Source organism: Propithecus coquereli, unplaced genomic scaffold (genome assembly GCF_000956105.1).
Source record: "Propithecus coquereli isolate 6110/MARCELLA unplaced genomic scaffold, Pcoq_1.0 Scaffold436, whole genome shotgun sequence".
Classification (NCBI taxonomy): Eukaryota; Metazoa; Chordata; class Mammalia; order Primates; family Indriidae; genus Propithecus; species Propithecus coquereli.
Window position 1 is genome coordinate 1,248,529 of NW_012150130.1, and position 15,958 is coordinate 1,264,486.

General features: G+C 34.8%; 1 protein-coding gene across 1 annotated transcript in view; it reads left to right on the forward strand.

The window, feature by feature from the left end:
• The window catches only part of PHKB (phosphorylase kinase, beta), a 252,022-nt gene that overhangs the window by 124,851 nt on the left and 111,213 nt on the right, over nt 1-15,958 (forward strand). The window contains exons 7-8 of the mRNA XM_012653961.1: nt 7,278-7,341; nt 14,897-14,992. Of these exons, the coding sequence (XP_012509415.1) occupies nt 7,278-7,341; nt 14,897-14,992 (160 nt within the window). The remainder of the gene's footprint in view (nt 1-7,277; nt 7,342-14,896; nt 14,993-15,958) is intronic.

Sequence of the window (15,958 nt, forward strand, 5' to 3'; positions counted from 1 at the left end):
AATTTTTTTCTGTGATAAATGCCTAATAGTGCCTGCAGTTGGGGTCATATCCTAATTGTATGTTTAGTTTTTTAAGAAATCATAAAACTTTTGCAGAGTAATTGCATCAATTTGCATTCCCACCAGCAGTGTATAAGTTATATATTTTATCTCCATCCTTATGGATGGTTATCACTATTTTTTATTTTAGTCAATGTGATTGGTTTATAGTGACATCTGATTGTGATTTTAATTTGCATTTCCCAATGGATAATAATGTTGAACATCTTTTATGTGCTTATTTGCCATCTGTATGTCCTCTTCAGTAAAATGTTTCTTTATATCTTTACCCTTTGTCTAGATTATTGTTTATTGTTGATTTTGAGAGTTTTTTAATGTATTGTAGATACTAGTCTTTTGTCAGATATGTGTTTTGCAAAATTTCCTTCCATCTCTAGCCCATCACTTTATCCTTTTAATATAGGGCCTTTCACAGAGCAAAAGTTTTAAATTCTGATCAAATTCAATGTCTTCATTTTTCTTTTATGGATTGTGCTTTTGGTGTCCAGTCTGGTAACTCTTCACCTAGTTTTTGATCCTAACAAGTTTTGCCTGTTTTGTTGTTTTTTGGTTTTTTTTTTTTTGTCCAAAAGTTTCATAGTTTTACATCTTACATTTACATTCATGATCCATTTTGAGTTAATTTTGTGTAAGGTGTGCGACTTAGGTTAACGTTTTGGTTTTTTTGATTTTTGTTTTTTTGCCTGTGGATGTCCAGTTGCTCCAGCACCATTTGTTAAAAAACTATCTTTCCTCCATTGAAATGCTTCGGTGCCCTTGTTAAAAATAAAGTGAACATATATATGTGGTTCTTTTTCTGGGTTCTGTGTGTCCATTCTTCTGCCGATACCTCACAGACTTGATTACTATAGCTATGTAATAAGTCTTGAAGTTGAATAGACTCATTCCTCCCACTTTATTCTTCATTTTCAAAATTGTTTTAACTATTGCAGTTTCTTTGGTTTTCCATATAAATTTTAGAATAATTTTGTCTGTATCTAGAAAAACTCTTGCGTGAATTTTGATGGGATTTGGCATTTTTATTGTTTAGTCTTTGATTCCATGAACACAAAATGCATCCCCATTTATTTAAATCACCTTTGATTCCTTTCATCAGCATTGTCTCATTTTCTGCCTGAGACAATGTACACGTTTTGGTGCATTTACCCTTATTTTTCTTTTCTTTGTTGGGTGACTGTAAGTGATATTGTGTTTTCCAATTTGAATTCCATGTTTTCATTGCTATTATATAGAAGTACAGTTTATTTTTTAATGTTGATCTTGTATCTTATGACCTTGCTATACTCACTTATTGATTAAAGGAATTTGTTGTTTTGTTTTTTTTTTTTAAGATTCCTTGGGATTTTCTACATAGATAATCATGTCATCTGCAAATAGGGACAGTTTTATTTCTATCTTTCCAGATTATATTCCTTTTATTTCTGTTTCTTGCCCTATTGGTGGTAACGTGGAACTTCCACTACTATGTTAAACAGTGATGGTGAGAGACATCCTTGCTTTGTGAAGGCATTCAGTTTTTCTTTCACCATCAAATCTAAGATTGGCTGTAGGATTTTTGTAGACCAAATTGCAGAATTTTCCTCTATTCCTATTTTTCTGAGTTTTTTCATGAATGGATGTTGATTTTTGTCAGATTCATTTTCTGCATCAATCTCCATGATCCTGTGGTTTTTCTTCTTTTAGCCTTTCAATATGTTGGATTGTTGGATTATATTGATTGATTTTTGATTATTGAACGAGCCTTGTATCCCTGGAATAAACCTCACTTAGTCATGATGATAAGTCATTTTACATATTGCTGAATAATGTTTGCTAATATGTTTTTAAGGATTTTCATGTCTGTGCTCATTTGGGGTATTGGTCTAAGTTTTATTTTTGTGTACTTTGTCTTATTTTGATATGATGATAATGCTAGCTTTATAAAATAAAGTCTAAATGCTTTTTCTATTTTATGAAAGAGATTATATAAAATTGGTATTAATTCTTCTCTAAATGTTTGGTAGAAATCTCCAATGAAGTTATCCAGGCCTAGAGATTTTTTGTTGTTGTTGTTGTTTTTGTCATTTTAAAATTAGAGATTTAAAATTAGAGATTCAGTTTCCTTAATAATTACAGGGCTATTGGATTAATCAATTTTATATTGGGTGAGCAGTGGTAATTTATGCTTTTCTAGGAATTGGTTTCCATTTCTAAGTTGTCAAATTGATGTGTATAGAATTTTTTGTAGTGTTTTCTTACTATTCATTTGATGTTTACAGGATCTGTAATGATATCTCCTGTTTTATTCCTAATATTGGTCATTTGTGTTTATTGTCTCAGTTTTTTACCAGTCTTGCTAGAGGTTTGTCAATTTTAATGATTGTTTCAAGAAATCAGCTCTTTATTTCTTTGCTTTTCTCTGTGGTTTTTCTTTTTGAATTTCATTAATTTATGCACGTATCTATGTTATTGCCCTCTGCTTTGGGTTTATTTTGTTCTTCTTTTTCTGGGTTCTTAGGGTTAGGGCTTAGATAATTGATTTGAGACTTTTCTTCTTTTCTAATGTATGCATTTAGTGCTATAGATTTCCATCTCAGTACTGCTTTAGTTGTGCTACACACAAATTTTTGATATGGTATATTTTCATCTTCATTTATTTTCAATGCATTTTTTAAAATCGAGACTGCCTCTTTGACCCATGTGGATTATGTAGAAGTCTACTGTTTTGTTAACAAGTGTTGGAGATTTTCCTGTTATCTTTCTATTATTGATTCTAGTTTGATTCCACCGTGATCAGAGAACACAGTGTGACTTCAATTCCTTTATGTTTTTTGAGGGTTTTTTTTAAGGCCAGGATATGCTCTAGCTTGGTGTATGTTGGTGTGAACTTAAAATAATAGTGTATCCTACTCTTTTTATGCAGGATGTTCTAAAAATATCAATGGATCCTGTTGGTGGATGATGTTTAGTTCTATATCCTTGCTGATTTTCTGTCTAGTTGTTCTACCAATTATTGAGAGAGAAGTATTGTCATCTCCAACTATAATTGTGATTTTTGTCTGTTTCTCCTTTCAGTTCTATCAGTTTTGTTTCACTTATTTTGTAGCTCTGTTGTTTGGTGCATCCACATTTTGGATTGCTATGTGGGTCGACCCTTTTATTTTTATATAACATACTTCTCTGTCTCTCGGCAACTTTGCTCTGAGGTCTACTTTATCTGTAATTAAAATAATCACTCCATTCTTTTGATTGACATTTGCATAAGATATCTTTTTCCATTCTTTTATTTTCAACTTGCCTATATTGTTATATTTGAAGAGACTTTTGTATAGCCAGTATATAGTGGAGTCATGTTTAACCCTGCCAATCTCTTTTTTTTAATTGCTGTAGTTAGGCCTCTTACATTTAGTGTAATGTTTGAGCTTAAGTCTACAATTATTTTTTCTGTTTATTCTCTCTGTTTTTCATTTCTCTTTTCTTTTTCCTGCCTTTCTGTGTGTACTTGAACTTTTTTTAGAATTTCATTTTGATTTATTTAGAGTGGTTTTGAGTGTATCTTTTTATATAGCATTTTAGTGGTTTCTCTAGGTATTACATTAAATATATGTAATGCTTCAGTGTATTAATATCATCATTTTATTAGTTTGAGGTAAGTATAGAAACCTTACCTCTGTTTATGTCTTATTACCCTCCCTCATTTATAATACAATTATCTTAAATATTTTCTTCATATACATGTAGAATCATGTCAGTGTTATAATTTTTAATTCATCTGTCAAACATAAAACTCAAGAGAAGAAAAGTCTATTGTATTTACCCATATTTTTGTTCACTGTGTTCTTTCTTTCTTTTTGATTTTCCAAGGTTTCTTTTTTTTTCTTCTCACCTTTACCTTTCTGTTTAGAGAACTGATTTTAGCTATTCTTTTAGGGTAGGTCTTCTGGTGATAGAATCTCTTATTATTCCATCATCTGTGACTGTCTTGCTTTTCTCCTTGATTGCTAAATAATATATTTACTGGTAGAAGATTCTAGATTACCAGTTTTTCTTTTTTTCAATTCCTGAAAACTCTTGCGCCACATCCTTCTAGCCTTCACAGTTTCTTATAAGGAATCCAATGTCATTCTGATTGTTTTCCCTTTTTAGGTAAAATGTTTTATCTGGCTAATTTCAAGATTTTTTCTTTGTCTTTAATTTTCAGGAGTCATGATGTATCTTAGCATGGGTATTTTTAATTTTATTCTGTTGGGGTTTCACTCATGCAGCTTCTTGAATCTGTAGGTTTATGGCTCTTGCTAATGAATTTTTCTGCCATTATTTCCTCAGGTAATTTTTCATCTCTGCCTTCTTTCTCATTTAGGACCTCCAGAGACATGCATATTAAATATTTTGTTGTGGTCCCACAGGTCGCTAATGCTCTATTCATTTTTTCCAGCCTATTTTCTCTCTGTTGTTCAGATTGGGTAATTTCTATTGTTTTATCTTCCAGTTTAGTTATTCTTTCTTCTGTCTCCTTCGCTCTACCATTAAGCCTGTCCACTGAGCTTTTTTATTTTTTGCAATTATTGTATTTTTCAGCTCTAAAAACTTTGCTGAGACTTTGTGTTTCTCAGTTGAGAATTTCTTTTTTTCTTTTTCCATTTGTTTCAAGCATGTTCATAATTGCTTATTGAAGCATTTTTGTCATTGCTGCTTTAAAATCTTTGGTAGATAATTCTAACATCTCTCTGTTCTCATTGTTAGCATCTGTTGGTTGTATTTTTTCATTTGGTTTGAGATCTTCCTGGTTCTAGGTGTGAGAAGTGATGTTTCATTGAGACATGGGCATTTGGGGTATTATGAGACCATGGATCTTATTTTAACTTTCTATTTTAACTATATTTTTTGACACCACCATGGCAGGAGAAAGGGGGTGGCACATCACCTCATTACTGCCAGGTGGGAATATAAGGCCAAGTTTTTTGTTGACACTCAAGATGGGGACTCTTCCTTCATTCCTTTTGGGGCTGGATGGAATGTCCAGTTCTCCTCCAGGCCTCCACTGATCTTTCCCTGACCAGGAAAGATAGAAGTGCCTCATTATTGGTTCCCACCTGGTGTCCATGTATAGGATAGGAGAAAAAGTGTGACCTCTTGACTGGCAGTGAAATCTTGACTCTTCTCTTGGCTTCCTTTGATACCATCCCAGTGAGAGGGGTAAGTTCACTTCATTACTTATTGGTGAGGGTGGAAGTCTAGGTTCTCCATGTGATCTTCATCGACACCAAGGTGTGTTGGGGGGCTGGATTTCTTACCACCCATTGGAAATGGAAGTCTTGACTTCCTCCTTGTACTTCTCTGACCCCACCATGGCTGAGCGGGTTGAGTGTTGAGTGCTGTGCCTTATGATAGACTCATGACTGTAGAAGTCTTGGTTTCCTCCTCAGCTTCTGCTGGAGTAATTAGAGAGAAGGTCACAGTTTTTTCTGAGTGATTATTGTCTAAAAGGTTTCTGTTTTGCTAGGCTGCCTTTTTCCTGCTCCTATGGCTAGAGAGAGCAGGCTCTTATTAGGGCATTTTTTTATACACACCTGCTGGCATTTCTCAGGTGTTGGCTTCTTCAGCTCTAAGTCTGGCATAAATGAGGCAAAAAGGAAACCCAGGGAACTTACCACAGTGTTGTTCCTAGAGTCCTAATGTCCATAGCTAGTCTGCCTTTCTTCTATGTATGTTTCTGAGCCTTTTTATGTTTGTCTTATATGTAATGTCCGAGATTTCTACTTGTACTTAGTGAGAAGAATAGGGAAAAGTATGTCTACTCCATCTTCCCATTCATGTATTTTTTTTTTCTTTTTGAGACACGGTCTCCCTTTCTCACCCAGGCTGGAGTGCAATGGTGTGATCATTAAATCACTGCAGCCTTCGACTCCTGGGCTCAAGTGATCCTCTCACCTTGGCCTCCTGAGTAGCTAGGATTACAGGCATGAGCCACCATGCCTGGCTAGTGTGTGTGTGTGTGTGTGTGTGTGTGTGTGTAGAGATGGTGTTTTGCCATGTTGCCCAGACTGTTCTGGAACTTCTGGGCTCAAGCAGACCTCCCACCTCAGCCTTCCAAAGTGCTGGGATTACAGGCATGAACCACATGTATGTATTTTTAAAATAAATGTCCAACCTATTTATTATCCTGTAATAAAAGTAATGTTTGCTTGAGTATAGTTCATGGAGAGAACATATAGAAAATGTAGATTATGATGACATAAACAGCTTAGAACAATAATCCTCAAATTTAAAGTACATTCAAACACGGGGAGGGCTTTTTAACACTGATTATCGGGCCCTCCTCCAGAGAGAGGTGAGAATTGGTGTTTCTAACAAGTTCCCAGATAATACTGATGTTGCTGCTCTGGGGACCATACTTTGATTGTCACTGCTTTAGAGAAATGCTGCATCGATGACGTATCATTAACTTAAATGATATTAGTAGTATATGCAGTTGCTTTGAGTAAAACAAATAAAAATTTGCAATAATTAAAATAAACTGGACATTAGATCTAAAACATTTAAAGGTCGACATTTATAAGATGACAATGTCATATTTTGAATGAAATGGGTCTCCCCATTTCCAGTGCTATTGTTTGGGGCATTTGAGAGGCAAAAAGAGTGGGACACTGAAGGAAATAGTACTCATTTTGTTGCAAAGAGTCGTATATAGCAAAAAGTGAGAAGTTAGCTGATCAGTTCTGTGAGCATAAAATAATGCCAGTTTTATTGGGCCCTAGACAAAGAGTATTTAAATGGGTATCTTAACCACACTCTGATAAGTATATGATGTATGAGATTTTTCTTTAGGTTCAGAGTTAACCTCAGAAAAGCTTTGTTAGATTGGTCTGAACTAATGATGGCCAACCTGGTAATTACTGCATATATCATCATAATGTAGCTTCCTCTGAAGTTCATCTTTTTTTCTTGAGGTGCTGAATAGAAACAACACTGGCATTAAAACTACTCCCATCAATAGTATGACCATTAGTCTAGACCAAAGTCAACCTAGAAATATTTTTCCCAGATGATCACTAAGTATAAAAAAGAAAAATTTAAATAGTGAAATGTCAACATGAAGTCTCTTAGACATTATTCTTCTTAAGGAAATTGTTATAAGTGTTAATAAAGAAACTTGCTTTTGAATATTCAACAGGTAATCGTTCTTATTTTGTAGCCAGATACATTAGAGTAATAACATATTTCCTTTTCTCTTTTAGTTCTGTTGGCTTAGCAAAAGCAGCTCTAGAAGCGATTAATGGATTCAACCTCTTTGGCAACCAGGTAAAAAAAAAAGAAAGAAAATCTTTATTTGAATTGCATGCTTAATTAATTTGGCTAGTCGTTAATAAAGTCATTTACTTATAATGAAAGAATGTCTGAAACTAATGTAGTAGCCCATTGTTCGAAGAACTTTTCCGTTGAAAATGATTTGCCAGTTAAATTTTGTTTTCTAACCAAAAACCATTGCTTACTTTCTAAAAAAAAAAGAATCTCAATAAAGAATTCTGATTTTCTTGGTTCAGTAACTTTTCCTTCAAGTCTATTACTCATTTCTCAGAGAGTTTCACATTTTAAAATATTTCTGGAATTATATACCATATATTTTCCATGTCAGTTCTCATGTTGGTTTCAATTTAGTGTATAACGACGTGTATCTCATGCAGAGGGGAATTTCTGTAATGTGTGTAGCCTGCAAATCGGAAGTTTTGCTCCTAGCTTTACCTTCAACTAGCTGTAATCAAATGTCTAAAATCGCATTTTCTCTGGGGATAAAAAGGAAACCCTGAAGGTTGCCTTAAATTTTCATAAGATCTTTAATTAGTCTTTGTACCAAAAGAAACTAAACTAATCAAGTGACTATGATTGAGTTGTCAATAGAAGGGAATAAAATGTAGGAATAGAGGCTGCTACACTGGATCAACAAGTAGGCTAATTTTCTTTAGCAGTTTTTGTAAAGATTCTTAAGATGGCAAGGCACAGTGAAGTTTCTGATATTGTAATTAACCCTAATCTATTAAAATGCTAAATCAGTGAAGATACATTTTTGAAAGTTACACTTACGTACAAAAAAGTGACATGGTTTTTGTTATGGCAATTGTAATGCTATATACCTGAAGTCTTGAAGTTAAGAAAATTTCTAGTTGGAGTATGTTAACACAACCACCTCTCTTCCCTTCCCTGCTACTTCATACACAAACTCTCTTCTCTCCTCACCCCAACTTCTTCTGAAGGATGGGCTCTGGCTATTTCTAGGACTTGAGGAATGACCACAGACATGAAATGATTGGGAAGAGAGAAACATCTCATTCTGGATGCCCAAGGATTACTCTGGATTATCCTCTTCCCACAGAGAGAGAGAGAGAGAGAGAGAGAGAGAGAAATAGGAGGATAAAATGGTATTAAAGAATAGCATTTTATTAGGAGTCAGGAGATAGGATCATTGTATACTCTGTACACCCAGTTCTATGACTTCGGCTGGTTATTGACCTATCTAACTCTCAGCTTCCTCATCTGAAAGTAGAGATAATGATAATAGGACCTAACTCAGGAAGTTCTCATGCAAATAAAAGTTAACTTAGTTAGCATAGTGCCTGGCAAAGATTAAGCCTTTAATAAATGCTATTTCTTGTTGCTATTATTTAAGAAGTATTGGTAATATTAAAGAACGGAAATGAAGAGATGGGACTGAAAGCTTTCTAGAAAGTATCTCAGGGAGACTGAGAGGAGTCATGGATTAAACCAGAGCTGCTGTAGCTGGTGTATCATCAGTCTGGGAAAATGCAGGTCTTGCTAGCTTGCCTTCTATGGCGTACCAATGAGCGAGCTGAATGGAGCTGAGTCTTTCTAGGTTGGCCATGCACAGTAGCGTATACCAGCTCTTTTTTGCGATTCTGTCCTTTGAAATACCTGAGTCTTACGTAGCTGCGTGCATCCCCTCCTCTTTACGTATATACCCACACGCATACATGCAAGGTACTTTTCCTAACTCTACTCTTCTTTCAGAGCTCTACTTTTCTTAGAAAGTTTTCATAGATTGCTCAACTATAACTCTAAAACCACTGAATTGTTTTACTGTGCATTCTGATTCTCAGTTATAAATGGATTGCCAGTATTATTCCTCAGCCAGTTTTTCGATCTTGACTACACACTGGAATCATTTGAAGAATTGAAAAAAGAAAATACTGATGCCTAGGCTTACCCCCAGTGATTCTGATTTAATTAGTCTAGGGGAGGCCTTGGCATTGACATTTTTTCAGAACTCCTCAGAAACTCTAATATGCATCCAAGGATGAGAACGTGCTCTAAGCATAGCTAGTTTTTGGCCTTGTTTAGGTCCTGTTTCCAATGTAGCTATGCACCAAATGTTTGCTGTATTGACTACCCCTTGATCATTTCAGATAGAAATATAAACAAATAATATCTTATTTCTTTAGCCACAGAAATATCACATGTTGCAAGTAGAGCCTCTTCATCTTCCAGTTTTGCAGGATAGTATCAGTGTCCTTGTTTTACAAATTCTCTTTCACCTTTTTTTCTGATGTGGAGAATGACAGAAACTTGACTTTTAAAATGTTAATATTCCCACCTCTACAGCAGTTAAATTACTAATGCGCCTGCTAAATGGTAGCACATTTAAAAGTGTGCGTGACCTTTTAAGTGTTTAATCATTTTATAATGTTGCTCCGTATACTTGGAAGAGCTGTGGGTCTAATTAAAAGCCGGTGGCTGGGAAAAGACCTGACATAAAGAAATGTTTTTATTCAAATGAAAACCTGAAGAAACCTGCTCAAGACTTGGAGGATTTCAGATCATATGAGTATCCTTAATTATTTCTAAAAAACCGTAGGGGCCGGCTCACGCCTGTAATCCTAGCACTCTGGGAGGCCGAGGCGGGCGGATTGTTTGAGCTCAGGAGTTCATGACCAGCCTGAGCAAGAGCGAGACCCCGTCTCTATTAAAAATAGAAAGAAATTATCTGGACAACTAAAAATATATAGAAAAAATTAGCCAGGCATGGTGGCGCATGCCTGTAGTCCCAGCTACTCGGGAGGCTGAGGCAGGAGGATCGCTTGAGCCCAGGAGTTTCAGGTTGCTGTGAGCTAGGATGACGCCACGGCACTCTAGCCAGGGCAACAGAGTGAGACTCTGTCTCAAAAAAAAAAAAAAAAAAACAAAACTGTTAGTATAGTGTTTTGGAAAACTTGACCATGAGTCTTTAACTAAATTAATTTAGAGCTTTCAAAAAGTGCATCTCCTGTTGGTGGCAACTCAAGAGTCATAGATCTTTGGAGATGGGTGAACCCCTCTCTTAAGATGAATGATCAGAGAAGTTGAGGTAACTTTTCTCATATCACACAGCAGAGGGGCAGAACCAGATATTAAACCAAAGTCACTCAGTAGTGAATCTGGAAAATCAACAGTTGATATGGAAAATCTCAGCTGTTGGATGCTTCCTGCCTTTAAAGTTGGGAGCTGTGTATTTTCTTTGAAAACTCTTAAGCCATTTTCTGCTCAGTAATTATTGGGCTTCTGAAGGAGGTATCTACTTCACAGGTAGTGTGAAAGAAAGGCTTGCCTTTCTCCTTTTGTGCTTTAGTGCATGTGATAAAACAAATGTTGATTTGTTTGGGCAATCATTGGGTGGAAAGTTTTTAGCTTTGGTTATGATGATTATGTGTTCCTATACTTCCTTTCTTCTTTTTTTTTTCAGTAATTGCTTTCCTAATTCAAGAAAAAAACATTGTTTAAATCTTCACTCCAAACTGTTTTCAAAATTTAATTTTCTTTGGGACTTTACAAATAAAATGTGATAAAATGGCCTAATTTCTTTAATGATCAGCTTACTATGTATGCTAATTTGGGGCAGAGCCCCATTTAGAGACATATATAATCCTCAATATGCGAATCACATATTTCATCATGTTCTCAAATACGTTGTGTATAAATATCATGATAAATATGTTTAAATATTATTAAAGCAATATTTGACAATATGTATATAGTAATGTAAATCAGAATTTACTTTCATCAGATGTCATAGGTATAGTAAGCAACAATTTTGTAATTCCTGGGTTTGAATCTCAGCTCTGCTGTTCTGAGACCCTGAGAATTAATGCTCGGATTCATCTTTTCCTGTAGTTTGAAATTCCTTTAACAGTATGTGAGCAGGAGAGAAGCCTGGATTGTGAGAGGGGCTGCTGGAAACAACTGTTGGGACAGGAAGCAAAAATTGGCTATTTACGCATTCATTGCCACCACAGCCATGGTGCAAGGGGGATATTCCCATCAGTAAATATCCTTTCTGGAAGAATACTGTTCTTGGGGCTCTGCCACAGAGCTAAGGGTTGACCTAATAACTGAACTATGGAATAAAATCTCCTACTCAGAGTTCGTGGTGTGGTTTTGCTTCCAGAATAAGAATAGAAAAGATCAAGACCAGTAGATCCACTCACCAATTTTATCTTGTTATATATTTTCATTCTAGGCGAGGGCAGCAGGTCCCTTAGCTCAAGTTCAGAGAAGTGATTAATGGGGAAAAGAAAGGCCCAGACAATCCTTCAAATCATTTTACTTTGAATTGAAACCAGTGAGCTCAGCAATCTTATGGTCACAGATGGTACCTTTGGCCTTAGGGACCGTCGCAAAAGTGTTTGATCTGGTCATGGGGATGGAGGAGAGAGGTAGATGGGTCAGAGCAGCCCTTCCCCACCACCGGAACTCAAGTCCCCATGGCAGTGGTCAGGTAGAATCATTTTCTAGTGTATTTACTGGAACAAAAGGATTTATAGACACTCAACTGGAGAGTGCAGTTTGAGCTGTCAGTCTTAAAATACGCTCTTTAGGTGGAGTCAGGATATTATGGCAGAGTTGTAATGATTTCAGGAAATGGAAGATGAAAATAAAATATCCAAAGTTAATCAGATACTCTGAAGTGTCATATTATAAAACATCCTTTCATATTCCTTTCTTTAATTGGGGAAATCAAGATGCTGACAAATGAGCTGAGGCCAGAATCTAAAAGGTAATGACTAGAGAGATTGCTCATGTTATGCAAAGTGTTCAAAGCAATGCAGACGTCTAGCTTCCTTTGAAATTCGCAGGCCTAAAATTAATGTGTTTGATGATTTAAAGTAGGTGATAATTAATTCCATGTGTGGGCTCTCCTTGATAACTTTTTAAAAGACTTACTTCTGAATGGGGAATAGCTGCCCACGACTTTGAGTGATTTTACCCTCCTGGAACTCTGGGCTATAATGCCTAAAGAATGAAATATTTTTGTAAGAGTACAGCCAAACAATATAGTTAACCTTGATCTCAATGTTAAAATATAGTAACATTATGAGATTATTTTTTTCTTTGAGCATATTATTTAGAGGCTGGCAAAGGAAAATTGAGACTTGAACAAATACTTTGGTGAATTTAGATAAATAAGCCATTTATTTGTGAACAAAAAAGAGAAGTTGGCTGTTTACATTAATCAAGTAATGGAAACAATTGCCAAATTTTCCATTTCACTTCATTATTTATAAATTATCCTACTTAGATTGTATCTTTTGAAAATTTAATTCCAGGTAGACAGTTTGGCATGCAATTAATTTTATTAATTCTTGGCCTAAAGATAAATTACAGCTCCTATTATTTTGTGTATTCATAGGCTCCTAACATATTATACCCAATCATTTTCCTGCTATTTTGTTCTAACTACCCTGCTTGTTCCCCTTTCCTTGAAAATTCAGATCCTAGCTGTGGTTGTCCCCTTCTCTATAAAGTGCCCCAACTTTCCTGGGACTTATTATAATTATTATCCTTCTATCTGAGCCACTCACTTCAATGAGACTAAGTCATGTATTGCCATGTGCCATCTTTTGTTTTTTAAATAATCATCTTGTTCAGGGCTGTCTTATCACCTGGGTCAGCTCCTGGAGAGCACAGGTCAAGTTCAGTCTTACTTGTTTTCTTCAAAGCAGAGTGCACACGGTACTTTGCCATTGGCAAGCTACTGCATGAACGAGGAGAGACAAGAGGTTGGGACTCTCAAATAATAGAAGGGACAGCATTAATCTGGCGGTTGAGGGAGAGCTTCACTCATTCCCAGTTCATTTATTAATTCAGTTGTCAGAGTTTTAAAAAAAAGGATTTTAAAAAATGGTATTCTGGATGGGAAATCACTCTATTTTATAGGTTTATATTCATATATGAACATGGATTAACAGGAAAAACATACAACCGGGGAGGGTGATATTTGGATCTAGGGGCTGGTGCTATTAGACTTTGAAGTTTCAGTCTGGGTGATTGATTGACTCGAGATAGTTTAGTTTCAGAGTTAATACATCTGTGAAGTTGGTGAGAACTGGGATGAGATTTAGAAAGTAATACTAAAGCAACATGAAATTTATTCTCTTCTCCTTTTCCCCACACATTTTTCTGAATATTCTCTTATATTGGAAGCAGTCTTCATATTCACATCTCATTCTACGTGTTTTCAAATATTTGGCTCCCCAGTAAGAGAACAAAGCCATATTTACTTAAAACCATAAGTTGTTGAATATGGAATGCATTAATGGCTAAATGATAATTTTTTTTAACCTGGTTAGCAGACCAATTGACATTTTCTATTACATCTGTGTTTTTATTCAAATTTTATGTTCTTACTTGAAAGTTGTTTTTTGTTTTTTTTTTTGGTATGGGAAATTTTATGACCTACTGTTTAAATCGTGGGCTTCTGTGCCGGACTTGATTTTTGAACCCTTGCTCTGTTAAACTAAGGCTTAATGTCCTTTTCAGCAAAATGGGGATAATAATATCTACACATGGGGATTACATGAGACAATCCATGTGAAACATAAGGCACAGTGCCTGACACAGTGAATATTAGCATTATTGTTATTTGAGATTCTCTTATCTTCATGTTTTAATGAAGTATTTTTTAATATCCTTACTTCTAGATTGCATCTGTCAATGGAAGAAACTGAAGCAAAATTAATATAAGTATAGAGTTTATTTGGGCCAAGCTAGATGATTGCAACCTGGGAGCATAGACTGGGAGCATAGTTGCCCTGAGTATACACTCTAATTAGCAGCAGTTACAAATGGATTTTTCAAGGCAGTAAAGGAAGACAGGGAGTGGGCTGATAAAAGTTGTTTGTCAGGAATTCTCGTTGGTTTACGGAAATAACGTTGATTAGTGATTAGCTATATACATTATTAAGCTACAGGGTGTGGGTTATAGTGTCTGGTGTGGCATTTTTAGGTTAATTTATAGCTATTTGTGGCAATATCAAGCAGTTTCAAGAGATGAATACATAGCTCAAAGGGGAGAGTAGGACATAATTGCTGTCTCATTTTAATGTCTCTCTAGGCCTGATAATTAAAAGGATTTGCATTCCTCAGATAAAAGTTCTCTTCGTTTCTCATATCTAAATTTGTTTAGTTTGATCATATAATTAACATTCTTTGTGAGAAATGTACAAATCAGATTTTATGAATCCAAATTAGTTCTTTATTCCTTGTCATATTAGCTAAAGTATTTGTATTTCATTAAAATAAATGTCATTAATTGATTATCTTATAATCAATACCTTTTGATTTATTAGAAAATCAAGGAAAATAGGAAAATGTAAAAATAACATTAATTTTAGGATTATAAAATTAATGTTTATTGAAAGAAATTTGAGAAATATTGAAAGTATAAAAAGAAGATTAAAATCTTCTGTAATCCCACACTCAAATGCAGTCATTTAGTATTTTTTGTAAAGTCTCTCACAGTCAAAATGCCAAATGTTCTACAAGTCCTTTTTTCTTGATTTAGGAAATGTTTTACTTTTTCTCTTTCCAGGGCTGTTCTTGGTCAGTTATATTTGTGGATCTCGACGCTCACAACCGCAACAGGCAAACTTTGTGCTCCCTGTTACCCAGAGAATCAAGATCGCATGTGAGACATATTTATGATAAATTAATATGAACTGTCATTTATTATTTTTATGTAGTTTTCACTTCTTTTCTAAGAAAGTGCTCTCAAATCTTAGAGGTCATCCAGAAGAGATAAGACACGATAGATAGGTATTAATCCCTCCTTCCTCTGGCCTGGAGAGGTTTGGGAAGTGAGCAGAGTTGTGGAAAAAGCTGCTTTGTCTTTTGAGTCTTTTGCAGGACAATAGAAAAATAGACATTATTCTTCTTTTGGATGAATGGCAACATTATGCCAAAAATGAATCATATTTTGTTGTGGAATATTAGAAAAATATTTTTCACAATTTATATTTCTTTAAATTAAATTATCTTCTGCTCTTTGTTTCTTTTCTTTTATTCAATTCACTTTTTTTCTTTGATGAACTTTGGTTGCTTATAGTACGTGTTTGCAGATTTTTCTAGGGACTATTTGTGGTTCTCTTTTTAGAAAACACCCAAAATGGAATGATTTCATTATTTAAAAATAACTATTTTATATAAGTAATATAAGATTATGATAAAAACAAAATCCAAAAATAAGCAAATAATAATAACATAATATCCAGTCATTCCACCATTCTGATATAATCTTAGAGTGAAAACATTTGAATATATATGTTTCCACATATTTTTATGCACATATATTTTTATTTTACAAAGCTAAAACCATATTGTTCATAATAATTGATAACCTAGTTCTATAAGTGGACATGTTTTTGTATCCATAAACATTTCTACAATAAAAATTTTAACAGCTGCTAATTTACTGAACTAATCGTTTTGGTCATTAAGGCCAAATGGGGACAGATGAGATCAAACTCTCGTTCTTTGCTGATGATATGATATTATATCTAGAAAACCCCAAGGATTCATCTAAGAGACTCCTAGAACTGATAAATGAATTCTGCAAAGTCTCAGGATACAAAATCAATACACGCAAATCTGTGAC